Source organism: Castor canadensis, chromosome 5 (assembly GCF_047511655.1).
Source record: "Castor canadensis chromosome 5, mCasCan1.hap1v2, whole genome shotgun sequence".
Classification (NCBI taxonomy): Eukaryota; Metazoa; Chordata; class Mammalia; order Rodentia; family Castoridae; genus Castor; species Castor canadensis.
In genome coordinates this window covers 148,129,508-148,156,944 of record NC_133390.1, presented here as the reverse complement: position 1 = coordinate 148,156,944, position 27,437 = coordinate 148,129,508, and the positions used below count along the sequence as shown (strand labels likewise).

At 36.3% G+C, this 27,437-nt stretch overlaps 1 protein-coding gene and 1 non-coding gene across 4 annotated transcripts in view; one reads left to right on the top strand and one right to left on the bottom strand.

Moving 5' to 3' along the window:
* Plcb1 (phospholipase C beta 1) overlaps window positions 1-27,437 on the top strand; it is a 725,927-nt gene that overhangs the window by 570,389 nt on the left and 128,101 nt on the right. For all 3 annotated transcript variants that reach the window (XM_074074371.1, XM_074074370.1, XM_020160494.2), the window contains exons 14-23: window positions 1,282-1,459; window positions 6,067-6,134; window positions 8,506-8,602; window positions 10,721-10,805; window positions 12,299-12,423; window positions 16,871-17,025; window positions 19,815-19,979; window positions 20,513-20,612; window positions 21,774-21,878; window positions 22,705-22,814. In XM_074074371.1, the coding sequence (XP_073930472.1) occupies window positions 1,282-1,459; window positions 6,067-6,134; window positions 8,506-8,602; window positions 10,721-10,805; window positions 12,299-12,423; window positions 16,871-17,025; window positions 19,815-19,979; window positions 20,513-20,612; window positions 21,774-21,878; window positions 22,705-22,814 (1,188 nt within the window). The remainder of the gene's footprint in view (window positions 1-1,281; window positions 1,460-6,066; window positions 6,135-8,505; window positions 8,603-10,720; window positions 10,806-12,298; window positions 12,424-16,870; window positions 17,026-19,814; window positions 19,980-20,512; window positions 20,613-21,773; window positions 21,879-22,704; window positions 22,815-27,437) is intronic.
* On the bottom strand, window positions 17,704-17,832 carry LOC141423742 (small nucleolar RNA SNORA51). The gene has a single exon (XR_012448561.1). It is a non-coding gene; the product is annotated as a small nucleolar RNA SNORA51 (small nucleolar RNA).

The window sequence follows — 27,437 nt, the reverse complement described above, 5'->3', positions numbered from 1 at the left end:
CCAAGCCTTAAGAATCAAGGGTCTGACACTCTACTAGGCCCAACAGCTATAACATTAGCCCCTGTTGGAGTTGAGGATCCCAACATGTGAGGTGCTGTCAACTGTTGTTGCTCACTGATGCTGGAAGTGGAGGATTACAATAGCTACCAAGAGCCAAGAAGACTGGTGGTTAAAACCCAAAGGAATAAACCTCTCATTTGAGTATCTAGAGTCATAAGTCTTTGGATTCTATAGTCTGGAGCAACAGACCTTTAGCTTTCCAGGCTTAGAGCTGTCAGCCTCTGAGTCTGCCAGTCCAGCCCCAAGACCTTGGGCATTCAAGAACCTGGGACTGTCAACACTAGAATATCTTCTCCTCACCTACTCACAATTTCTACCTGAGTGGAACAACCAGCTCATTGGTAACAGCTACTATTTTAGGAAAGGAAGCAGCAGAAATATCCTAAAGTGGCCTCTTCTCTCCTGGACCTTCAGTCTTCACATGTCTTTGAGTTCATACCAGTCCTTAGCCTCACTACAAGCAAAAAAATAGAAGACTAACTTATGGAAGATCAATAGACTTTCTAAAAATAAACCCATCTATGACTTTCACACATATTGTCTGATACAATATCTAATAACTTACTCATGGGAAATTAATTTTCCCATTAGGTATGCAAACTTGAAACAGTAGAAGAAAGCTTGCAATTATGGCAGCCTGACTCCCAGGGTTAGAAGGAAATCTGAAACCACCTAGTCCACCTCTGCTGATGTTAAGGAGATATGCAGCTAAGCCACCAAATACCAAGGCAGGATTTGGCTGTTTTTAAGCTGCATCTAAACGGCTGATTCCACAGGCTCACTTGAAAATTCCTGCCCAATGGAACCCCTTCTTCATGCAAAATGCCTGGCTCCCCTCCTTTGAAAATTCAGGTCAAGGCCTTCTTATCTGTCCCACATCAAGACAGTTGGATTTCTATGGTCCATGAGAAAACTCATGAAAGTTCAGGTTTTAATACATCCACTCTACCAGTACATTTCTATGGTCTTGTTTATATAGATTTTGTCATAGAAAAAGAAGAGTATAGTAGTTAAAATATGTCTTTGAAGTTAAAAAAAAAAAAAAAAACAGCTATGAACCAGTCCCTATGTAGAACACATTTAGAACAGTTTAATGATCCGTGATCAAACTGGTAAAGAATAATCTAGACACTCTTGGTACCAAAAGTTGGACTGGGGGTTTGGGAAAGCTAATCTGAAAGGAAGAGGCAGTATTTTTAAAGATTCTTCTTTTCTTTATAGCTGGAATCTGGAGTCCCTCTTCCAAGCCCTATGGATTTAATGTACAAAATTTTGGTGAAAAACAAGAAGAAATCACACAAGTCATCGGACGGAAGTGGCAAAAAGAAGCTCTCAGAGCAAGCCTCCAACACATACAGTGACTCCTCCAGCGTGTTTGAGCCCTCCTCTCCAGGAGCTGGTGAGGGGTTGGCAGGCTGTATTATGTGTGTGTAATAAGAATTGCTGCCCTGAAATTAGCCTAGAAGGACTTTTCACACTCCTATTTTGGCACAGTTTTAAACTGCATTGGTTTTCTATTGCTGCTACAAACTTAATGAAATAGAAGTACACAGATGGCTGGGCGCTGGTGACTCATGCCTGTAATCTTAGCTACTCAGGAGCAGATATAAGGAGGATCACGGGTAGAAGCCAGCCCAGGCAAATATTTTGGGAGACCCTATCTCAAAAAACCCTATCACAAAAAACTGAGGTGAAGACCCTGAGTTCAAGCCCCAGTAAGGAAGAAAAAAAAAGTCCACAGATGTTTTATAAAGGTCCACAGGGATCATCCTCTGGGCTACACTGAGGTTGTCTTCAGAGCTGTTTCTTTCTGGAAGTTCTAAGGAAAAATTCATTTTGCTTTTCCGGCTCCTAGAGGCCACCCACATTTATTGGCTGACAACCCCCTTCTTCCAGCTTCAAAGCCAGCAGTGTTGCATGTCACTAACCCTTCTCTAGTCTCATCTCTCTCTGACCATCACTGGGAAATGTCTTCTGCTTTTAAAGACACCAGATAATCCAGGATAATCCGCATCTCAAGGTCCTTAATCTTATCAGCAAAGTCCTTTTTGTTATGCAAGGCGCCATGTTCAGGGAGCACGGGTGTCTCCAGGATATGGACATCCTTGGGAGGACATTATTCTGGCTTCTGCATTAGCCACATCATCTTTGGAGTAACCGCATGGTTTTAAGGTTCTTAATGGAAAGCGTTAGCAGTAGGACTGAGGACAGGATATTCACTGAAGACATTCTCATTGATGATTTGCTGAAGAGTTCTAAGCATCACAATTTTCCACATTTTGCAGGGCTTTTTAAAAATGTAAAATGGCAAAATTACTTGAATCAAAGGTACTGGATGATGCCTGTTATTATTCCTTTTCCTTTTAAATTTAGATTGAATTTTTTTCTGTGGTTGATGAGAAAAGAATTCAATGTGATCATTCATTTCCTTTGGATTCTTTGTAATTTAGTCTAATTTACTTTCAAAATTCAGTAGGACTATGGGCAATCTGAAAAGTGCACATGGAGGTCTCCTGATTAAGAGATCAGGGTGATCAAGTAGAGGAGCATTAAGCCCCACTGTACAAGTTCCTCAATTAAAAGCTGAACATTGGGGTGTGGGGGTGCGACTCAGTGGTAGAACACTTGCTTAGAAGAAATGAGGCCCTCAGTTCTATCCCCAGCACACACACACAAAAAACTTTAATAACATATCTACAAAAACTGAGCATATATAATATAATACCTATGTCCCAGTAATTCCATTTCTGGGTAGATACCCAAAGGAAATATATATTTATGCTTACCAAGAGGTGGTACAAGAATTGCTGAAAGCCAATGCTATTAAAAATAACCAACTACTAGAAACCAACAAAATACCCATGAATAATGAATCCTGGTTCCTTCACACAATGGAATAGCATAAAGAAATGATAATGTTTTATAATTATCATAAAAAGCAGATGAATATTACAAAGTTAATATTGAGCAAAAGAAGTAAATACCAAAAAGCATATACTACATTACTATATCTAAATAAAGTATAAGAACCAGCAATACTAACCTTTGCTATTAGAGTCAGGGTCCTCGTTACCCTGGGAGAAGAAGTAACTAGAAGGGAGACCAAAGGGGCTTTTAGAAGCTGGTTATATTTTGTTTCTTAACAAGAATATATCTTCATTTGCTGAAAATTCATTTCTCTTTACATGTATGTTTACTTTCCTGTATACTTCTCATATATCAGTTAATAGATATTAAAATAATTTAAAATTAAAAATGAACTCTAGATCAATCAAACAAAAACATGGTTGACCAAGACATTTATTTCAGGCAGCGCTGGGTATCAAACCCAGGGTCTCCGACATGTGAGGCAAACACCCTACCACTAAGCTATTACTCCAGCTCTGACTAAGATTCTGATTTTTCTTTTATTCCGATTTTCTGTCTCACTTGCCAATTGCTTTTATTGTTTAGATAAACATCCTTATCAACAGACATTATATAACTTTTGAAAGGGTTTTGTAGTGCTTAAATGTGTATTTCAGCCATATTACACAATTCTGGTTCATTTTAAAAAATAGCTTTCCTTCTCAGTAAAAATGTTTTTTGAAGTTTTAAAATGATTTTCATCAGAGGCCACTTATTTCCTGACCTGCCTATGTCCTTTGAACATTAGCAAGTAAACTGAGTCTTACATTATATGTGGATGCTTGGTGGGATTTGTTTTGTTTTCTTTTGGGGGCGTTTTTGTCTTTTTACCATCTGCCTTTCCTACAACCAGTTCTTCCCCTCTTATTAACAGGAACACATAACACAAGTAACGACTTTTACAGGCAGGGAACACGATTGCTTAATACAGAGAAAGAGCAACAATCTGTTAGTAATTCGGTAGGTTTCCTAAGAGAGCCGTAGTCTGTTGTGCAATCATTATTTATTTCCATGGAAATTTTTGGACATTTTAATATGTAGGTAGGCCCCTGAATAAAGAGTATTGCTAATTTACTGTTTGTTTTATACATATTTGCAGTAATGAGAGCTCAAGTAATTTGAAAACCATGAAAGGAGTTTTGTTTCAAAGTTCATTTTCTTATCGTGGCTTCTGTTCACAGCTGCCTCTTCAAGGATGCAGCCTTTAGCCAGGACACTTGTCTTAAAGAAGTAGGATCAAATTTTAAATATATATATATATATATATATATATATGTACATACAATTACTATGTATCAATTTAAAGCTAAATATAAATAAATAAACAAACAAACAAAAACTTTGCAAAGGAAAAACCAGGTCCTTGCACTTATAGTAAAGGAAAACAAATTCTTTCTTTCCCACATAAACCAAAGAGTGACCTGACTGGGTATTTGAAATGACTGATGCATTGTTGTGCCCATGAGACATTGTTTAACAAGCCTCTGCCAACACATCTTTCCAATTTACTTTATTTAAAGAATTCTCTCCCCCATTAAAAAACAAAAAAAATATAATAAGTTCTTAAGGCAAAAAAATTAGAATGTAAAACATATTTGCACGGAAACCTCCAAAAAGAATGTGTTTCTGATACAATAAGATACAATTTCTAGTAAAAAACATAATCAATTCGCCTTATTGTCACATTACATCATAAAGTGATTTTATGTGGCTTTAATAAATAAGTGCCAGAAACCTTTTCCCCTAAAGACATTTCATGAATGCTTTGCTTACTGCTATCATTCAGTAATTGATTGAACTTTGTCAGCCAAATGAAAACATTTCAGAGCATTTTGGAAAGCAGACTGTGGACTCTGTGTGATTTATATAGATTGAGTGGGGCCGCTCACTTTCAGAAGGCTGGGGTGGGAGCAGGCCCTGACACCACAGTCTGCCTCATTTTTGAGCACACTACCACCTGCTGACATCCTCATGATGGTGCATCATGTGAACGCTGAAAGAAGTAGTCAATAGCACTAACTGTATGCCTTCTTTCTACTTGAAAATACTTGTACATAATAGATATTACTGGGTCATACTGAAGTCAGAGGTATGGAAGAATGTAATATTTCATATTGGTGTGGATATTTTATAGAGCAGAAATGTCTCTCAAATCATTGGGAGTAAAAACAACCAATCCATTGAAATGACTGAATATTGGCTAAACATGAAGCTGAATTTTAGGTCAGACTCAGATTTTTCAAGAGTTATGATTTTGAAGTGTTAGCCCATTTTATCTTGCCCCTCTACACAGAATGCCACCGTTTTCTAAGATACATGAATTGTTTTGATGACAGTGCACCCATCAAATAAGATCACAGACAAATCTGAGGAACAGAGATATAATGGGCACTCTTCAGCTGTTGTGTTGTCATTTGTACCCCATCACCCTACAGCTCTTGCCCACACACAGAACGTCTCCTCCTCCTCCTTCTTCTTTTTCTTCTTCTTCTTGTTCTTCCTCTTCTTTTTTGGCCATACTGGTGTTTGAACTCAGGACTTCACACTTGCTAGGCAGGTACTCTACCACTTTAGCCACCCTGCCGGCCCCATGACTTCATCTTTGACTTTTGAGTGGTGTTGTATGTCCCTGGAGAAGGTTGACCGAGCTTTCTGCTGGCCAAGGATTGAATCAAAGAGCCAGGGTTTGGAAAAAGAGGGAAACAGGCAAAGGGGAGAGTTTATCTGTGTTAGGGTCACAGAGCCAACCATCCTGAAAGACAATGTATACATCAAAATAGAAATCATGTGACACAGAAGGAAAATAATATATGGTGCCATGTGTTTCTTAAAACAGAAAATATTAAGGTAAGCAGTTTTTGTAGAACTTGCAAATTTATGTTATTCATTCACAAATCAAATTTAGAAAAAAAAATCCATATTCAAAGTGTCAATATAACGCTCTATAACTAATATAATTTAAATCCTTGAAAACAGTAATTTTAAAACAGAAAGTCAAATTTCCAAAGAACTCGCTAGTCAATTTTTGGTAATACCCTTATTACAAGAGCTTTGAACTTGCAAATGTTGATGTCATGATCTATTATTAAAATTCAACAGGGGAAGCTGATACGGAGAGTGACGACGACGACGACGACGATGACTGTAAAAAATCTTCAATGGATGAGGTGGGTATCCTGGGCTTCTTATCCCAGAAAGGGTAACAGACTTGGCAGGCACCAGTGCCTCCTAGATCTATCTATGGTCCTTTTCTGCCATCTAAAGGTGAAAAGAGTAAATGCATGACTTTCAACTACCAGCACCAATTTTCAAAGAATCCCCATCAGGAGAAGATAGTGGGTTCAGAGAAATGTTCAGAGATACGATGTTAATTTCACTGTTGTAATTTGGGTACCACTACAGATACATATTTATACAAGCTCACATATTTCAAGAAGTTTTATTAGTTCAGAAATATTAATTGCCCAGAACCTAAAAGCAAACTAGAGCCAGGTCAATGGGACTTTGTTTAAGCAGGAATCTTGGTCAAAAAGGTTATAATGAATTTGAATCTATATCAAAATACGTCAGCATCTCTGTCTCAGTACTGGTAGGTTTACAGCTTAGCTAAGAATTAAAAAGCCAATAGTAAGCAGTTCTCATTTGAAGCTTTCCTTCGTACAAATATTTCCTTCAAAGTCCTCTAAATTTTTACTTGGTTATGGTTCCTCCACAGATGTTTAACTTAATTTCCAAGAGGAAAATTCACAATTCTTGGTAAACTATATCTGCCTGAGAATGATTCCAATGGTGTATAATTACCTTTATTTTTACAGCACTGAGTTTTTAACTCAGGGTTGGACTTACTAGGCAGGCACTCTATCACTTGAGCCATCCCCAGCCCTTTTTGCTTTAGTTTGTTTTTCAGATACAGTCTCATATTCTCCCCCTGCTGGGGGCTTCACACTTTGATCCTCCTACTTCTACCTTCAGAGTAGCTGGGATTACAGCCATGTACCACCATATCTTGCCAGTTGTGTATAATTTTTGATGATTGATTCTGGATAATTTTTAAACTGTCTTCCTGAGCAGGGGTATGCTATAGTGATAGAGAGCTTAGCACATGCCAAGGCTCTATGTTCAATCTCCAGTGCCACAAAAAGTAATAAAATAATAAAACTGTCTACTAATTGGATCATCCATTTGCAAATGAATACATCCCAATTGACATTTAACCTAAATAATGCTATGGGAGTGTTCAAAAGAAACTTTGTCTCCATTTATTTTCTCTTCTAAAAATGGAAGGAAAATATTAGATTGGTCTACAGAGGCCTGTCCCTTGCCAATACTGCAGTATTGCTTTTCTTCTTTATTAAAAACTACATCAAAGTAATATATAATAGCTAATAATAGCTAAAGTAACATGAGATTTTACTATGTTCCCGGTGTGTTCTAAGCTCCTTTGCATAAATTAACTCATTTAATAGTTACAACAACGCTGCATACGCTAGGAACTGATTTTATCCTAATTTTATAGATGAGTAAACTAAGGCACATTCCAGTTAAGTAACTTATCCAAGATTGCACAGTTTCTAAGTAACAGACTTGGGATTTAAAATCAGAGAATCTGGTTCTAGAACTTGAGCTCTTAAGCCTAGGCTTTACTGTACTATTTGTCTAGTGGAAGCAAGAAGGAAGGGAGGAAAGAACATTTAGGAAGAAATGCAAAGTTCTTAGCCCACCCCAGCTAATTTCATAGCCAACCTTTATTATTATCGACAGTTTTACGTTCATGCAGCAGTCATCTACTAGTCACTTACTGAACAGTGAGTACCTTATTTACTCACCTTAGACGCCAAGTATGGACTCCCTGCGGTGGAAGACAGCAGTGTCTCTCAAATCCTAATGAGCTTTCATTTACACCGCCTTATTAAATTTCAGACAGTCTCTGAAGCCTGTGGATGGGGCTGACGCTGTTGCTCTCAGACCACATTGCCAGCCAATGCTACCAGGCCTCCTCCCACCCCGCACTTTTGTGAAATGGTTACAGACTGGGCATTCTTAACCCAAAATTCCAAAATCTGAAATGCTCCAAAGTCCAAATCTTTATGAACACTAGTATGACCCCACGAATAGAAAATTCTCTCCCATGGAACTTTGTTTCATGCATAGAACTATTTTGAAATACTGTGCAAAATTACCTTCAGTCTCTGTATATAAGGTATATGTGAGACATAAATGAATTTCTTCTTTTGGCTTTGGTCCTCTTCCAAGATATTCAGTAGATATATGCAAATAGCTCCAAATCTGACACTTGAATCATGGCTGGTCCCAAGCATATCAAACAAGGGATACTCAGCCTACATTGCTTTCTCTTTCTCCCATAATGCATTTTTACTGCCAATCATCACTTTCAGAAGAGTAGGGATGCTTTTCTGCTCAGTTGAGTCATATGACAATTTTCCTAGAAATATGGAAAATCAGGATTCCATATTATCACAGGGGATAATATAATGGTAAGGCTGGAAAGGTATTTTATTTTTTTATTCCTGCTTCCAGGGGACTGCTGGGAGTGAAGCCATGGCCACAGAGGAGATGTCTAACCTGGTGAACTATATTCAGCCAGTCAAGTTTGAGTCATTTGAAATTTCTAAAAGTAAGTTTTCCCTGGAGAAAACTACACTATACCATGCAAAACCACACTAATGAGTGTATCATAAAGTGAATATATTTTAAGCATTAGGTAAATATATCAAAGAAAGTTACCTTTAGTGGAGTTATTCTGTCTGTCCAAGTGAAGTCTTGAATATATGCATTGGTTGAGTATCTTCTTATCCTTATGTGAATATAACTATTTTAATATGTCAATATTTTGTATTTTATTTAAGACATCAATATCATTTCATGATATTCCTCCAAAATATTTAATGGAGCTACAGACCAAACATGATTATCTGAAAGATATTAGACCAACATGCAAATAATTGAGTTTTATATTTGATTTTGTTTTGCTACCACATGGTGACATCTACCCATTGTATAAATGGCTTATGTAAATGATGTGGTAAAAACAAACATCTCCTTATTCCACAGAGACCTGGGCAATCCTGGTAACTCGAAATAGAATAAATTCACCCAGATTCTATTCATTCAGCACATTTTATATACTTAGGAGAACATAGAACTAATTTCTGTAACTACACATCCGTACAAATGCAAAAACAACTTTCCTCTACATAGAGAAAGGAGGCCTCTTATATTTGCATCAAGTATAAGATAATATCAGATTAAGTGAATACTTGGGATTTACCAGCTGTTTATAAAAGTGTCCTCTTAAAAACTGAAATTTTGCTTAAACCCAGTAGCTTCTTCTATTAATGGGCAATTTTATAGAGGTAGCCAATCCCAAACCTCTATTTAACACACTTATTTATATTTACATAATTTTTCCCAAGTCTTATCTTACTGGCATATTGGTGTCTAGATATCTATAAGGAATTTAATTTCCTTATATATGAAGGTTATATATAAAGATTTCAACATTTCTTGATGCTGTGATTACTGTTTGCTACCACGAGTTGTTATGTTTGAAGCATCCTAAAGTGGTGTCCTTTACATGACTGCTCATTCACTGGTTGCAAAATGAGCTTTTCTAATTCACGAGTTAAAAGCTCCTCCACATAGCCAAGCGGGAGAAGGAGCAGGTATACAGAGTTCTTTAGCACACTGTAACATCAGCCAGACTTACAGGCATGTTTCTTCTTGAGTTTCCTATCATTTTATCGCTGACTTAATTTTAATTAACAGTCATGTTTAAAATAATTAGCCATATAAAAGTAGACTTGGTGAACCAAAATAAGAGAAGTCAGGGTCTCCCTGAGAGAAAATTGAAGAAGGTGGGAGATGGATAAAGAGGAGTCTGGACTGATTAGAAAAGAATGAGGTTTTACTTTTGGAAGAGAAGAGAGCAAAGAAGGAACAATCACTACCTAGTCTTAAAACTTTTGAGTCGTCTAAGCACTCTGGAGGACATCTGTCTGAATGCTCTATGTAACCATTGATTGCTAGTTAGGAAGACTTCCAAAAAATTGTCTGACTGTCAGGATTTCTAAACCAAGATAACTTTTCTTTTGTTCCTGTCATTTCTAATTAGAGGCTTGAACTCCACTTTTCAGCATGTTTTCCTGGCACTTTGTGTTCAAGAATATTTAGCACATTCACCTGTCTGGCCTTTTTTTTTTTTAATCTAATATGAAAATGAGGCCACCAGACTGGAAAACGTCCAAAGATCCTTCAGCTTTTAAGTATCATAATTCTGGTTTCATGTTAGTTGTTAGAAGGTTAAGAGAAGGTGTACATGAATGACATTCTGTATTAGCACAAGTGTTCCCATGGTATCTTTTGTGAATCCCTAAGAAGCCAATCTGGATGGACTTAGTACAGAAGATCCCACAGGGTCCCCACTCTTTTAACAAAACCATTTTCACTGTCACACTATACTCATTTAAAGTTCATTCATATCCCTAAATTGCATACCCAGAAGTCATAAATATTAAAAGACACATCAAGCAAAACTCAACTTTTGTTACAGATAGTCACTGAAAAAAAAAAATGAAAATTATGTTGAGAATAAATGGCTGTCAACTTCACTGAGCATTCACCTACTTCTTTTGTAATATACAAGTATATAAAATATAATTGTATAAATTATAACATATCAACACCAATTTATAATATTAATTTTTTCTCACATTATTTTCTGTGTTGAATTCAGAAAGAAATAAAAGTTTTGAAATGTCTTCCTTCGTTGAAACCAAAGGACTTGAACAACTTACCAAATCTCCAGTGGAATTTGTAGAGTATCCTTGATTTGACGAATGACTGCTGAACTAACACCACTAAAGTCATGTGCTTTTTTTGGTTGGTTGATTGGTTGGTTGGTTGCTTAACCAGGAGAAGGATGCATAGAATGGATTCAGTCTATAGCCTGGGAATGATAAATAGTCTCGGGTTCCCATATACATTACTGAGTTGGGTAGCCTGGCCTCGGGAGAAGCAAACAAGTCCCTCACACACTCGAACTGGGCCCCTTGGTAATGTGCTTAAGCCTAATTTTCCTTATCTGTAAACAGAAATAATGTTACTATCCTCATGACTAACTGTTTAGAGTAGGTCTAATATATGTAACACCAGTATACATAACTTATGTATTTATGAGATATAGATAATGTGTACACACATCTACAAGCCTGGCTTAGTCCCTTACATATATGAATTATCTTCAATTAAAATAGTTTGAATGGCGATGATGATAAGAATGTAAATATATAACAATAGCATTGTTCATACAAGTTTTATAATTATCCCTGAAACAAAACAAAATCTAACAGACCTTTAATTTTTTTTTTCACAAAATTAACACTAACTATCCAAAATAATTCAGTTTTATAAAGAAATTCCTACAATAAAAGTCACCTTTAAAACTTAACAATAGGAGAGGGAAAAAATGTGGACTCCATAAAGTCACATTACAAGAATCATTGTCACTAGTACTCATTATTGACTGTGTGATAGATTTTTGCCGTATGTTTAATCTCATTTAATTCTCTCAATAGTCCTGTGATGTAGGAATTGTTCAATTTACATTACAGAAGAGGAAACTGCACCACAGAAAGGTGACATAACTTGCCAGGATCATATAGCCAACAAGTTCTGGAGTTAAGACTCAAGTCCATTTTGCCTAGCTCAGCACCTTAGCTGATCTCTACCTAACTTGGTAATAGTCAATCATGTTCTAAAGACACACCTATAAAGTTCTTACAAGAACTGAACCAAAATTTGAAGCAAGGTCAGAAGTTTCTGTGCAATATTTACTTTGTTATCAGTCATGAAAAATTCCACACTCTTGGCAAATAGCATTCCCAGAGAAGGTTAAGAAAATGAGCAGAAAACATTTCAAAAAGAGCCATGGAGTTCATATCATATCATCTGCTTCTGTCAAACACAATACCATCCTCTCATGTGACTTAACACACTCCAGCTATGCTGTGTCCTTAACCGTGAAGATTGTCCTTCACATATCCCACAAAATCACACTGACTTTGCACCATTTTTGCCACCCCATTACCTTTCACCCATCAGGCTCTGCAAAGAGGATGCTCTGTTTCTATTACAGGAGCATCTCTGTTCTGTTTGTTCAGAAAGCCTTTTGCAGAGTTCACCCATTAATTCAATGTGATTATGAATACTTATTCCATTTCCCTAATGGAAAATGACAGAAAGCACCCTCTCAGTTAATATGATTGATTGATTATTTTTATAATTGCATTCACTACTTAACATGATGGTCCAGATACAACAAAATGCAACTCAGCAGGATCTATCCAAAAGGAACACGTGTGGATTCATCCAACTACATGCCTCAGCTCTTCTGGAACGCGGGCTGTCAGATGGTGGCTCTTAATTTCCAGACAGTGGGTAAGTAGCAGCTCCTGCTCATTCCCAGTCTGCGGTTACATTTCCAAGCGTTCAAAAAACATTTCTACATAATCAGAAAGAGAACACGATTGAAAAAAATGAATGAAATAAATTTCACTGAAGAAAAATCAAAGGAAAACCTCCCTGAACTTTGAAAATTGAGAAATTTTCTTTTTTTATGATTCTTTTTTATTATATTATTGTTGTACTGGGGTTCATGGTAACATTTACAAAAGTTCTTACACTATATCATAGTTGAATTCATCCCCTCCATCATTCTCCTTTACTCCCCCTCCCCCTCTCCTGGAATAACGTCAACAGGTCTCATTTTTGCATTTTCATACATGAGTGCATAACATTTCCACTGTATTCACCCTCCTACACCCTCTCCTTATATCTCCCTCCTCCCACTGGCACCAACCCCCCATACAGGACCTATTTTGCCTTCTTGTTCTCCATTTTTGAAAAAAGACATCTGTTTAAGATAGCGATACATGGTGTTTCATTGTGACGTTTCCATGTATATATGCATGAATTAACCGGAATTAGTTCATCCCCTCTATTTTTCTCCTTTCTGCCTTAGTCCACTTCTTATGGTGATTTCAACAGGTTTAAAAGTTCTATATTCACTCTTGTATAGCAAGTACATCATCTATATTCACCTTAACTTTCTTCTTTTTCTCTCATATGTGAATTATAGACCCAATTCAAATACAAGTAATGTTTTGAAAAACAGGTCACATTAAGGGGAGGTCACAAACAGGAGAGGGAGGATAAAAAGGGTGAGAATTTTTCTCTAATAATTTATAATCAGATTTTATTTCTGCACAGTTCAAATTTTTTTAACTTTTAAAGGTAATGTGAAATTATTTTAGGAAAAATTTAAAAAGTATAAAGAAAAAATAAAACTTCTAGTTATGCTACCACTCAGAGATTCAGCACTAGTAACTTTTGGCTTGGTAACCTATGCATCATTTTTATTTATGTAATACTTTTTCACATAATTCCTTATTTAAAGAAAATGTATACATACAAACACTTAAATGCTATACAGACACATAAATTTTGATAGCTATATATTAAGCATATTTCACAACTCACTAAAATCCCTACTGATTCTATCACTAGACATTGGACTTTTTTCCTATTATAACCAATGCTCTGAGAACAGTCTTGTATTTAAATAGTAAAATCTATCCCTTAATTTTTTGGAAGAGTTCTGAAGTGGAATCATTTTTGCGTTAAAATATGTGAAAGATGTAAGCACATTTTTGGCACATTGTGAAATTGCCCATAAAGAATGTTGCAGTGGATTATTTCGCTGTTGGCAGTATGTAATATGAGGTGCCCCTTTCATTTGAGATCTTGGATAAGTACCATTATTAAATAACAATAGCAAAATTTCAGACAATACACACATCTCACTTTTAATTACATTTCTTCAATTATTATTGAAGTTGAATACTTAAAATATCTCCTGACTTTTACATTCATACTTTTATGAATTGCCTATTCTTGATAGCAAACCATTGGCACCTTCCCTATTCGTTTATAACAATAATTTTAATAGAAATGGCGTAGTGTGAAAAAGAAAATTTCATCTTATGGGGTCATGTTGAATAATGTTTATTTCATAGCTCTGTTTATGATATCAGCCTCCTCACCCCAACATCAGACCCACACTGACTCCACTTCTCCCATGATTGTTACATTGTTTATAATTTAACCCTCCAACCCATCCACATTCAACTTTGGTATACAGTCTCAGTGAATTAAACTTTTTTATCACCTAAAGAATTAACCCGATGCACTGGAATCACAGCTGAATAGAGGTGACCATTTTTGTTATTGGGATCCATTTTTTTCACTTTTTCTCCCTTCTGTTAACAAATTTGTCTGCCTCCTTCGAGGCAATAGCTCACTGTTATTATCAGACTGTAGAATATAGCTTATGACCCGGAAGGGCAGCTCTCCTTTATTATTATTAATTTCTCTTCTTTCTCGATAGTGCCAGTGGGATTCTGATATCTAATTAATTTAGTCTAATTAGATTATGTTTCCTGCCTGCCATTCAAAAAGTATTTTTATTAAAATCACATCAAATTTATAAATTCAAAGGATTTTGTTGTTGTTTTGGTTTGTTTTGCTTTAGGGAGGAGATAACAGGGTTTGAACTCAGGGCTTTGTGCTTGCTAGGCAGGTGCTCTACCACTTGAGCCATGCCTCCAACCCCGAATTTATAAATTCATCTGAAGAAAACTGACCCCTTTTCAATTTTAAGTTTTTCTATGTCAAAAAGGATGTTTTCCTTTTCACTTTAAAAATTCTGATATTCAGTTCCTCAGCAAAAAAAAAGAAAAACCTCATCTTTATTCACTACTTTGTATGAAACCCTGTCATCTTGCTTCATATTGACCTAAAATCTAGAATTAAATTAAATAATACCATTGAGAGTGGTCATCTTCCTTTTCATCTGGATACTAATAAGGATTTTAATTGTGTGATGCCGTCAAGTAGGCTAATGTTTATTATTTTGGAACAGATATTCTTTACCATCCTAAAGAATTATGAGTTTGTCCTAGTTGACTGTGTTTTGCTTTTTTGTGTGTGTGTGATTTTGGGGATCAAACCCAGGACCAGGTGCTTGGTAAGCAAGCACTTTAGCACTTAGCTCCATCTCCAGTTCAATGTTTAGGAACTTATATTGGATGTTATTAAATGTCTCTTGGATGTCAATCAGATGATCATGTGTTCATCTCATCTTTGGTGCATTAATGTGATCAATCATCATAAAAGATCTCCTAATATATAATTATTCTTTTGTTCCTAGGATGAACGCATAATTTACTAATGCAATTTCTTATGCATTTGAAGTTATTTTCAAGTATGCTAGGTCTATTACTGTGTTTTTTTGATATTTTGTCCAATTTTAATGTCATAGTTATAATAGTTTAATAAGTGATAATTTTTCACTTATTTTCTCTGCTCTATAAATGGCTTGTTATATGGAACTTTGAAATAATTCTATCATCACCTCTTTATTGTTCACATTAGTAGTATGAATCATGCATGTCACAGATAATCTGGAACAGCTGGCAGCTTCCCAGATTCCTTATGAGTTTAAAAAATTTTTTTTCTTATGCCTGTAATCCTAGTTACTCAAGAGGCAGAGATCAGGAGGACTGGAGTTTGAAACCAGTCCAAGTAAACAGTCTGCAAGAACTTATCTTGAAAATACCCAATAAAATACAGGGCTCGTGTAGTGTCTCAAGTGATGGAATGCCTGCCTAGCAAGCATGAGGTCCTGAGTCCAAACCACAGTGCTATCAAAAGCAAAAAAAGAAAACCTTTTCTCAGTGCTGAGGATCACACCTAGGGCATTGCACATGCTAGGCAAGCATGCTACCACTGAGCTACATCCTCAGCTGATAGATAGATAGATAGGTAGATAGATAGATAGATAGATAGATAGATAGATAGATAGATAGATAGATTTTTTTAAGCCACTAAATTACAGTAAGTTAGATACACTGATTATTAGGAAAACTTTGACCAGTAACCTTTGTCCATTGGAAAAGAGTCAATGTGTCATTAGATATTAATTGTAAGTAGTCACAGAAATATAAATGTCAGGAAATATTTTTCCTGTAAGTTAATAAATAGATAGCTACCACATCTTTTGTTAGTGAGATACTGTATAGAAGTCAATTCTCAAAGATTTGGTTTAGGTGAGTATACATGAGCCTAAGCTTTGTGGAGGGCATTTTAACAAGATCCATCAAAAACACTTTTTTAATGTGTGTATTTTCTGACTCAGAAATTCTACGTCTAGGAAAACCACTGATGAAGTCTTCAAAGAGTTCACCACAGCTGGAGGCATGGCTAAAGTAGTTGAGTACCTGCCTCACAAGCATGAAGCCTTGAGTTCAAACCACAGTACTGCCAAAAGAACCCCATAAAACAAACAGACAAACAAATATATATATATATATATATAAAAGAGTTCACATATATATATGTATATATATATAAAAGAGTTCACAATGATGAACATCCTTGTAATGGTGGAAAATTAGAAGAAGCATAAATATGTCCAAAAAGGAGGCTGGTTAAATACATTACTCAAATATATCTATTCAAAGGTATTTTACACAGCTGTTAAAATAAAGGCAAAAAAATTTTATGAAAATGGACATACTGTATGCAAAAACATATTTGAAGTGGAAAAATAAATTATAAACCAAATGTTGGCTGTGTTATCTCTGGATTTGGGGACTGCAGCTGAAACTTTTTTCTTATTTGTATTTCCTACATTATTTCAATGACTATTTCCATTGTAAAGGTGAGCAGTCACAAAAGTGGACAGTAATACAGTCTTACTTTAGGGTCTCATTTTTGCTGCAAACATAAGTATATTCACAATGAGTTTATGCTTTTGATATTTTAGATCTGGCTATGCAAATAAACATGGGGATGTATGAGTACAATGGGAAGAGTGGCTATAGGTTAAAACCAGAATTCATGAGGAGGCCAGACAAGCATTTTGATCCATTTACTGAAGGCATCGTGGATGGAATAGTGGCTAACACTCTGTCAGTCAAGGTATGTACACCCTTGTCACACACTTATCCCTTACAAAAGTCTTTAATATTATCTACTTTGTTTAAAGAAGTGACTTAGTCATTAAAATTTTGGTAGCTGGTAAAGGCTTCACTTTCTTCATACATTTTTTTCCTTTTAAGAATCGAATCTACATTAGAAATTTTCAACCAGGCGCCAGTGGTTCACACTTAATCCTAGCTACTTGGGAGGCTGAGATAGGAGTATTGTGGTTCTATGCAAGCCCAGGCAAATAGCTTGAGAGACTCCCTCCCCAAAATAACCAGAACAAAATTGGCTGGAGGTATGGCTCAAGTGGTAGAGTGCCTGCTTTACAAGCATGAAGCCCTGAGTTCACACCCCAGTCATACCCCGAAAAAAAGAAAATTTTACAGGCCACATGGATGAGATAAAGGGGTTAGGTCTCATTCTTAATATGATAAAAATAGACTGTAAACAAATGAAATGAAACAATGAGAGCCACCATGGCCAATTGTCTCTTTGGGTGTAAATAGCCCTCCATGAAATTTACATGAAAATTAGCCAGCCATATTACAGAGTTTGTCTGGTCTTTTTTTTCCCCACCAGTTTCTATTAGTTCTAAAAAAAGTAGAGAAAAAATATCTTTGTTACATATTGAACAAAAGCTTTCAAATTACCATAGCATGACATTTTTTCATCCCATGTCTTCCCATTCATAATACAGACCAGGCAAGGTCCTGGGTGATGTGCATATGGGATAGATTTATTTGCCTCCTCTTTCTATGCAGTTAGTGTAAGAACACAGCTTGTGGTAAGCACCAGGAGGCCTAGCATGGCTTTTGAATAACTACCAGAGTACTCCAGGATTTTAAAACTCATATCAACAATCTTAAATGTTTTCCCTATTAAATGTTCATCTGATCTTAAAAATTAGTTCCAAATTATTTTCTTCATCTTTTGAAATAGATGTTACAGCACTTAAATTGTTTTTAGCTGTCAGGAAACATTTTTAATACCAGGAAAGGAAAATCCATTTTTTTAAAGAGCCTTTCACATGATTCTGTAAGCATTTGGTTGTTGAAGCTAGAATTTTATTTACTTTTTAAAAGAACCATTCATTTTGTGTTTAACTGAATAAGTGTGAAGACAAGAAACTTTTTATTGGATCATAAATGCAATGTTCAGATTGACCTTCAAGTAAAGCATTTGAAAAAGTGTATAAAAAAGTCCAGTAACAATTCACTAATTTCTATCTAAGAAATTAGTGAGCCTATTTTGGTCCCCACTTTATTTCAAAGATTTAAAAATAAAATTTTAATAAAGTATCTTATAATAATATCTTTTGAAGTTGGCAGAATTAGAACTTATGATTATATATTTTTAGTAAATTATTTTCAGCCAAGGAAATTTGATTCTTGTCGTATGATTAAAATAAACTCAGAAGCAACTGGCATTTAGAATCAATTGTTACAATTAGTCATAAAGTAATCATATTTTCCCTGTTTACAGCTTCATCTTATTTTGTATATGTTTTCTTGCTTAGTTGTTTTGTCTTGGAAGTTCTAATGTGACACTGTTAGTATAAAATAATGACAAGAGGCAGGAAAGTATGGTGAGCTGAAAGGGAAATGGTTGAAACCCAGATAGCCACTTCTGTGAGAAACAGAGGCGTTGTTCTAGAATCACCCTGTAGTAGAGTCTTTCCTACCTTGATCATCACCACAAGAGTCAGATGTAACTCACATCTGTCCAGCCATGCCTTTGTTTCAATCTTATGGCATAGACCACACAGTTTCAGAATAGACTTAGGCGCTGACAGGGTATCCCACCATCCTGTGTTACTGAGGAGAACAGTGTGGTTTAATTTTAGTAATTTAGTTCGGGACTCAGCTTGGAGCAAATATCATAAGCACCCAGCATCTCAGTGCATCTACATTCCCCATGGGGCTTACATCACTCAGAAGTATCAAACATGTTGTGAAATACCTGCTAAGAAGTAGAACCTCATGTTAAATAGATATTGTTGTGAGCAGATTTGTGAATTCGAGCAGAGAACATGCAGGGGAAATGATTTGTCCCAGGACAAATTCAAAGAGCCTTCCTGATGCCCTTCTTTCCAACTTGTCCAGAATGTCTGATCACATCAGCATGTGATTAACTTTGACCTCACTCAGTCCCTGACAGTTACGTTCATGTCACCATTGTGTGTGACTTATGGGGAAAGTTTGTCCCTTTTCACAGTCTTGAACTCAAAAGGCTCTTGACCAGCAGGCAACTGTGTTCCAACCACACAACCCAGATTCCTCAGGCTTGCTCCATCAATCCCTGTTTCCTTCTGCTCCTCTTTCTGGAATAAAATGGAAAGACTCTTTGTCTCCATTGACTTCTTTATGACATGCGAAAGCATCAGATTTTGAGATCTGAGTTAGAAATACAGGCAGACATGGGAAACATTTTATGAACATGTAACCTTAAAACCTCTTTTAACTCCACAATACTGATTAGTTCTGTAGACAGACAAAGGATACCCACAACTGTGTAGATGGATAATGGGGTGAGTTTAGAGTAAACGAGTCTTGATGGTTTACAGTATACAAGTTCATAGTCTACAGTCTTATTGACTTCCAACTTGGCCATTTTCGATAGTCCTCTATCAACTCTACGTGAAAGAGAAATCAAATTTCTATTCTTTCTTCTATTTCATTTCACTTATGATTTAACATTCACCGACAGTATTTGTACCTGCTGAAAGTAGTCTCATGTGTCTCAGTTACTTATTTTTCAAGACTTCTTTTTTTACTGCTTTCTAGATTATTTCAGGTCAGTTTCTTTCTGATAAGAAAGTTGGAACTTACGTGGAAGTGGATATGTTTGGTTTGCCTGTGGATACAAGGAGGAAGGCATTTAAGACCAAGACATCCCAAGGAAATGCTGTAAATCCTGTATGGGAAGAAGAACCTATTGTGTTCAAAAAGGTGCGTCTCACTTGCTTGACATGACATATAACTGCGTTTTTCTAGATGTTGTGCACTGAGGAAAAAGATAACTACTTGGTTAACTTGGGGACTTACAGTTTTATGAAACAATTGTATGTTGAAAGCTATCATGAAAACCAGAATTTTTTTTGCTTTTGCTTGAAGGTATAAAAGTCATTTGCTTTGAAGACATAAACCAAGTGCATGATATAATAGCACCACTAACTCTGCCCCGACACAGAATTTTTCTCTTTTCCACATTGCTGGTGTTCATGTAAAAAGAAAGTGGCTGTGTTGTACAAACGCCTCACTGGGCAAGGAAGGAAGGCCTTACGAATAGTTGAAGCCTTATTTCTGGAAACCCATGTCTTTTCCTTCTTGCAATTTAACTTATAGAGCAACAGTTGAACTTTTTATTTAAACTAGCTAACTAGAAACTTCTACATGGCTTTGGGAAAATGGGGCCTGGTACATTTATAGCTCGTTCTTGAATTGCTCATTTTTGTAACCAGGTGTGTCTTTAATCCCCACAGGTGGTTCTTCCTTCTCTGGCCTGTTTAAGGATAGCAGTTTATGAAGAAGGAGGTAAATTTATTGGCCACCGGATCTTGCCTGTGCAAGCCATTCGGCCAGGTATGGATGGTGTAGTGAGACATTTTTTTTTCTCAAAGTTACAAAGAAAATCATCACTGCCTTACATGATTGTTAAAGAATGGTTTAGGCAACTATTTACTACTTTGTAACAAGGGATATAAAATTGTGTACTCAAATCTGGTGGTTTCATGTTTTCTGACATGCTATGCTATATGATGCTATGAGTCAACTGTCATCACAATAATAATTATGTGTAACAAAGCGTCTGAAAATTTACATTTGGTATCTTGTTCCTGGCTTATGAATCTGTAGGCAGACAGTATGTGCTCGTCTGTTCTTCAATATCATAACAAAAATACCTGAGGAAGGTTTCTTTATAAAGAAAAGAGGTTTGTTTAGTTCATATTTTTGGAGGTTGAAAATGCAAGATCAGACAACCCCATCAATCTTACCTCTGACAAGGGCCTAATTGCAGGTGACATCTAGTGGGAGAATTAGAACTACCCCAGTCCCTTCCAAGGGACCCCAGTGAGCTCTCATTTGGCCCCACCTCTTAAAGTTTCCACTGCCTCTCACTTCGTTACACTGGGGAGCAAGTTTCTTTCACAAGAACCCTGGGGAATAAACCACACAGCTCAAGGTTTGGTTGGTCTGTCCTGGGCTCAATGGCACAGCTGTGCTTCCAGCTGTCAGTTTGAGTCAGGTATGTTGCATGTGTACTCGTGTCTGGGTGCAAGCTAAAGGTACAGTGGCACCCATGATATGGACTTCTCTTGGAAGACCACTGAAAAACAAAAGGGCCTAACTCTGCACGTGCATTTTAAGCCCCTGCTTTTATTGCATTATTTACATCCCATTGGCCAAAGTGGAGCACACATTAAGCCCTGAGTCAAGAAATCATGTCAAGTATAGTTCAACTGTAAGGTGTAAATTTGGACTAATAGTTCAAACTATGGTCTATGGTTTTGAATTCTCTTTTGGGTCGAAAGAAAAAAATAATCAGAATCAACAAAGTTGTCCTCTCTATTGAGGAAAGTTAATACCTTGTCACTCAAAACTGTGTGATTAAAATGACAAAAAAAGTGACCTGTTTGCCATCCAAAGTCACCTAAAATAAACGCCTCATCACACGATGCCCACAGATATAACTAACATTGTGAAGACAATATGTGAACCCACAGTATTATTGTCACCCTCCAGGCTATCACTACATCTGCCTGAGGAATGAGAGGAACCAGCCGTTGATGCTACCAGCTGTCTTCGTCTACATAGAGGTGAAAGACTATGTGCCAGATACATATGCAGGTAAACAACTTAACTCAAAGGGACATTTCCATCTGTGGTCATCCATATTTTTGTAGCTTAGTAGAAGGAAAACTGGGCCAAACAAAGACAGGAGATTCTGTCTAGGTCTATACAATGAATTTGCCTTCAGCTAGTTTTAGAACTCTGATCCTTTTCATAGATGAAATCCTAAATTTAGAAGAATTATTTTTTGATGATGTCAATGGGGCATCACAAATTTGCATGCTTATAGTTCTAAGTAGCCTGGATGTAAGGCATTAAGGAATGGTAGAGGCTATGGCAAACTTGAAGCACATGCCTCATCCAAAGATGGCAGCCATAACTTCCTCCACCTAGCCACTACCATGCAAATAAGACCTATATTGCCAAATCTTTGCATTGTTCTGACAGTCTGGAAGGTGGGATCTTTGTGCGAAATGTCTACATTTATGAACAACTATTTGGGACAAATAAGGTAAGTGTGTGAGCCTTGCTGGAATGGATCAAGCCTTCCAAAAAACTAAAGAATCTGAAGTTTTGAGGCATTTTGAGTTGTGAAGTCTGTCCAGGTTTGGCTCTCAGAGCTGAATTCCTTTGCTTTATCTCTTCCTGAGGTTTCAGCAAAGTCCTGACTCTTGTCTGTTCCCAAAATAGTGTACAGATGAGTAGATAGTTATATAGGTAGATGGAAGAATGAAATATGGATGCTGAATGGATGAGTGGGTGGATGGATAGATGGATGGATGCATGAATTAATGTATGAAAGGATGGATGGATGGATTTAGATGGATAATGGATAATCAATACCTCCAGAACCTTTGGTCTAAAATGTTTCTTCCCTATTTAGATGTGATTGAAGCCTTGTCAAACCCAATCCGATATGTAAATCTGATGGAGCAGAGAGCTAAGCAACTGGCTGCTTTGACACTGGAAGATGAAGAAGAAGTGAAGAAGGAGGTAAGAGGGTATTCTAATCTTTCAGCATGGCATTAATCTGATTTCCACATCTACTTGCTGGTTTTGCCTAAGTAACTTTACACCTCTGGAGAAAAAATATCATATTGGAACAGCACTTTCATGGAGTTCAGCATCGTGTCATATAACATCTAGATAATTAACTGAATTTTTTACATCTTTATCTCTTTTGTACTTCCATGGACACCAGCAGTCATTTCTAACGTTTCTGGTGATTTCGTGGTGACTAAAGGTGATTAAGGCACTGAAAAAAGATGATTGTCAAGTCATTTAGTATTTTCCTTTCTTTTTAATTTAAACTTCAGGATTTTCAGAGTGCTTTTGTGATTTCTTACAATACACAACATACACGATGGCTGGCATGTCATATGGGTCGTAAAGTATTTACTAATATATGTTTATGGTTCGTTATTTTAAATTAGGTGTCACAATGTAAAGGACGGTTAATGAATGGTAAAGAGACATTACAAAAGAAGTCTAAAATTAGAAAGCCTGTAGATCAACTGGCAATTCTTTTGATTTTCAAAAAAGTAAAATACATTTCACTGATTATTGAGGATAAAAGGAATATTAAAAATAATAATGGACGTTTTCATATTTCATCTTCATATTTCATTTAAATAATCTGAAGAATTGTTCAGGAAGAAAGAAAAATGGAGAACTAACAGTGTAAGAAAAACCTTGAGAATTGCTTGGAACTATATGTAATTACAAAACCATTAAAGTTGGTAATGTTTACTAAATAGCCTCTTATTTATTATAAAAGTAACCCTTTTATTATTTCTATTTTATTATCTTTACTACAGTAAAATTTAAAATGAGAAAAGAGGACCCCAAAGAAATCATCTGTAATTCAAATACTAGCCGCTCTAGAGACAGCACTAAGAACTTGAGGTATACACATAGCTAGTCTTTTATGCACACCTACTACTTTTTCTTAAAATGGTATAATATTCACAATCTTCTTAGCCTTTTATTTTCACTTAATACAGATACTTTCTATGTTATTTAGTTTCCTTCTATGAAATGACTTTTAGTGACTTGAGCCTTTTACTATATATGTCTACCATAATTTATTTACCCAATCCCCAATCACTGGATATTTGCAATGATTCACTTCTCCAAACAGATCTCCAATGAACATCAGGTTGATACATTTTTGAGTTGATCTGTGTTTCCTTGTTCTTTGAATAGAATTTTAGAATTTTTTTTAATCTAAGATGTTCAGTTAATTTAACATGAGAGAAAATTCAGTGAAACAAAAGGAAACCAATTTAACATGAAAGTAAAGTTTTGCATGTTCTTCTTGATTTTGCAGGCACTATATCCCGTAAGACCAATAGCTCTATCAGCCTCTCTGATAAAATCCACATTTACTCTGAAAATATTTATAAATAATGTCTTTTGGGCATGCCATAAATGGGTATAGTTTTACATTGTCAGAAAATCATACCTAATGATAGACATGAACATACTTACTTCAAAACTTATTTCTAGGGGCTGGCAAAGTGACTAACATGGTAGAGTGCCTGCCTAGCAAGTGTGAGTATAAGGCCCTGAGTTCAAACCCCAGTGCCACAAACAAAAAAGAAAAAAGAACCTTATTTCTATCGCTAATATCTGTGCTTAGTGTCTGCAAAGGGAAAAATGAAACAAGAAAAACCATTGAGGTCCCCTGGTTGACTTTACCCCTTAATAAGCATTAGTCCAAGCACTGAGCGCTTGTATGGGGTCCACCGATAAAGGTGAATTCACTTGCCTGACGCCTTTGCTGTTGGAGTCCTGCTCAGATCTTGTATTGAGGCTGCTGCCTGGGCTGTAAGTACCACCTTATCTGGCAGGTTTTCCTTGGAGGTAGTGGCCCAGGCCTGACTACTGGCAGGCCCAGGAGGGGCTCTTCTTCTGGGTAGGCACTTTTGTGTAGCAGTCCATTCTCCTCATCTCCCCATAGGATCAGGTAAGGCTGGACCATGATTGAGACCACATTTTAGCTGATCTTCTTACTCCACCTTCCCCCTGCTTTCCTACCATTTTCTCCTAATAACGTTCTCTCAATAAATTATGTGCCCAGGAATTCGCAAGTCAGTTCTGTTTCTAGGAAGACCAAAAGTGAAAAAGAGCCTTCTGTTTCATAATCAAATACAAGAACAAGTACCACACTTTCTGCATTTTTTGCTTGGGAATTAGAATTTCTGACAGTTATATCTTTAATTCTGGTATTTCTTTCAAGATAATAGTGGGTTTGTTTCTTTCCCATGGCCTTGAAAAAGATTAGTAAGAAGCCAGGCATCATGGTTCATGCCTGTAATCCCTGCTACTCAGGAGGTGAAGATCTGGAGGATGCAATTCAAGGCCAACCCCGAGCAAAAGAAAGGTAGTGAGACTCCATCTTAACCAATAAGCTAGGCTTGATGGTATGCACCTATCACCCCAGCTCCACAGGAAACATAAAAGAGGATCACAGTCCAGATCAGTCTGAGTAAAATGGCAAGACCCTATTAGAAAAATAACTAAAGGAAAAAAGGCCAGGGCATAGCTCAAGTGGTAGTGCCCTTGCCCAGCAAGCATGAGGCCCTGAGTTCAAACTCCAGTACTGCCAAAAAAAACATAAATTAAGTAACACTACAGAAATTATTAAATTTCTTGTTTTGTTCTTATGAACACCAATATGAAATTAAATCCATTCCCTGAAATCCACCAGAAACTCTGAAACTCTTCTCACATTTTCCTCACTTACTTAATAGAATAAAATATAATTCAAGGTAAATATAATTTACATAAACGTAAATAAATAGCTTCATAATCAGCTCTAATTATAAGAAAGGAATCTCCTTAATCAGCTGTAGATATATCTTCTTTTCTAAGAACTAGAAGGTGAAAGAAAGCACTTACAAGTAAATGTCAAGTATTTTTTCTATTTAGAAATAATATTTCTGGGTTTTGTTGGGTTTTTTTGGTTTGTTTCTCTTGTTGTTTTGCTTTTGTCCAGTGCTAGGGATTAAAATAAAGGCCTGGCACATGCTAAGACAATCACTCTACCATTGAGCTACACCTGCTCCCCTTAGAGACATTATTTCTTATCATATCAACATCTATATATTGTTTACTGCTGTCATCGAGGCACAATCCCTCACCTCAAGAGAACATTTGCAGACATGTCTATATTTCAGCTTATATAGTACAGCAAGGAGGTGAAAGCCTTGTAATGAAACATTTATTTTGCTGATGATGCCTCAGCGAGACCATTTCTCTAATGATTCGGGGAAAATGTCACATAAGGAGAGGGAGAGGGAGGACCTGTGAAACCAAGGAGATCTTTCTTCACATTGGTGTCCTTCGAAAGCAGTAGTTTTGCACCAGTTGTCACTTATCATAATGCTATTTTGGGAGAAGAGAACTGTAAGGGGTATAAAATTTTGTATAGAGTTTGAGGTCAATATCATTTTTATTTCCCCTTTAAAGAAAGTGATCATAAAGATTTTCAGAAATGTATAATGTGGCTAAACTTAGAGGGTAGTTGCACATTTTTAGTTTTAGAAATCACTTTAGAGGCCTTAAATGACACAGAACTCTGTATCGGTCTCATACAGGAAATATGATTTTTTTTCCTTTGAACTTTCTAAAACCTTAACTGGCCTCATTTCTGGAACTCAAGAAAAAAAAGTAATTTGCCCTCATCGTGTAATGCTGGGAAAGAAAGTCATTTCTTGCCTTTCAACCCCAGTGTGCCTTTTACTTTGTCATGCAATGATGTATGCTTGCTTGAATGAGGCCACTGAAAATAAGTAGCTGTGGATTTCTCAAAAGAAATTCTATCTAGGCCATGCAGGCACTGGAGACACTATTTTAGCAGCCAAGACTTTTTCAGTATGATCCTTTTAATGAGATGCTTCTAAAGGTCATTTCTACTTAAGCACTAAAAACTACATGGGACTGCAAAATAATGTCGGATTTTTAGTAGTCTACTAAGTTACCTTCATAGGGTAATAGGCAAACCAAACAGGAAAGTTGAATTCCTTCCAGAGTTTGACTCTACATAAGAGTCAAATTGAAAAAATTGAAACATAATAAACAAAAGAAATTTTCAGCAATGTACAGATATTGTTGACAATTGTTGACAATTTTGGAATATGTCTTTCCAGCATATTTTCTATGACATATTTTCATTAACAAATTTAAAAAATTTCACAGCCCAAATACTTTAATGTAATTAATTATAGTGATGCCTAATGAAATATCAGTAACACTTTTTATTTTCTATTTTAAAAATACACCTGTAAAAGGAAAAAGTAAATATTCAATATACTGATTGGAAAATATTGCATAGTAACATTAATGTCAAAATGCAATATTTGAACATGACTATGCATGTGACAGAAAAAAAGTAAATATAATGAACATTCACTCAGTGCTTACCATGTACCTGGCGGTACTGAGTCCTTTAGTGTATTAACTCATTTAAGTTCTAAAAGATTCATATGTCCTACTTACTATTAATATTTTCAACCCACAGGTGAGGACATTTTGGCATTGAGAGGTTGAATTCCTGGTCTGATGCCACACAATTAGTAAGGAGAAGAGTTGAGATACAATCCAGGCAGCCTG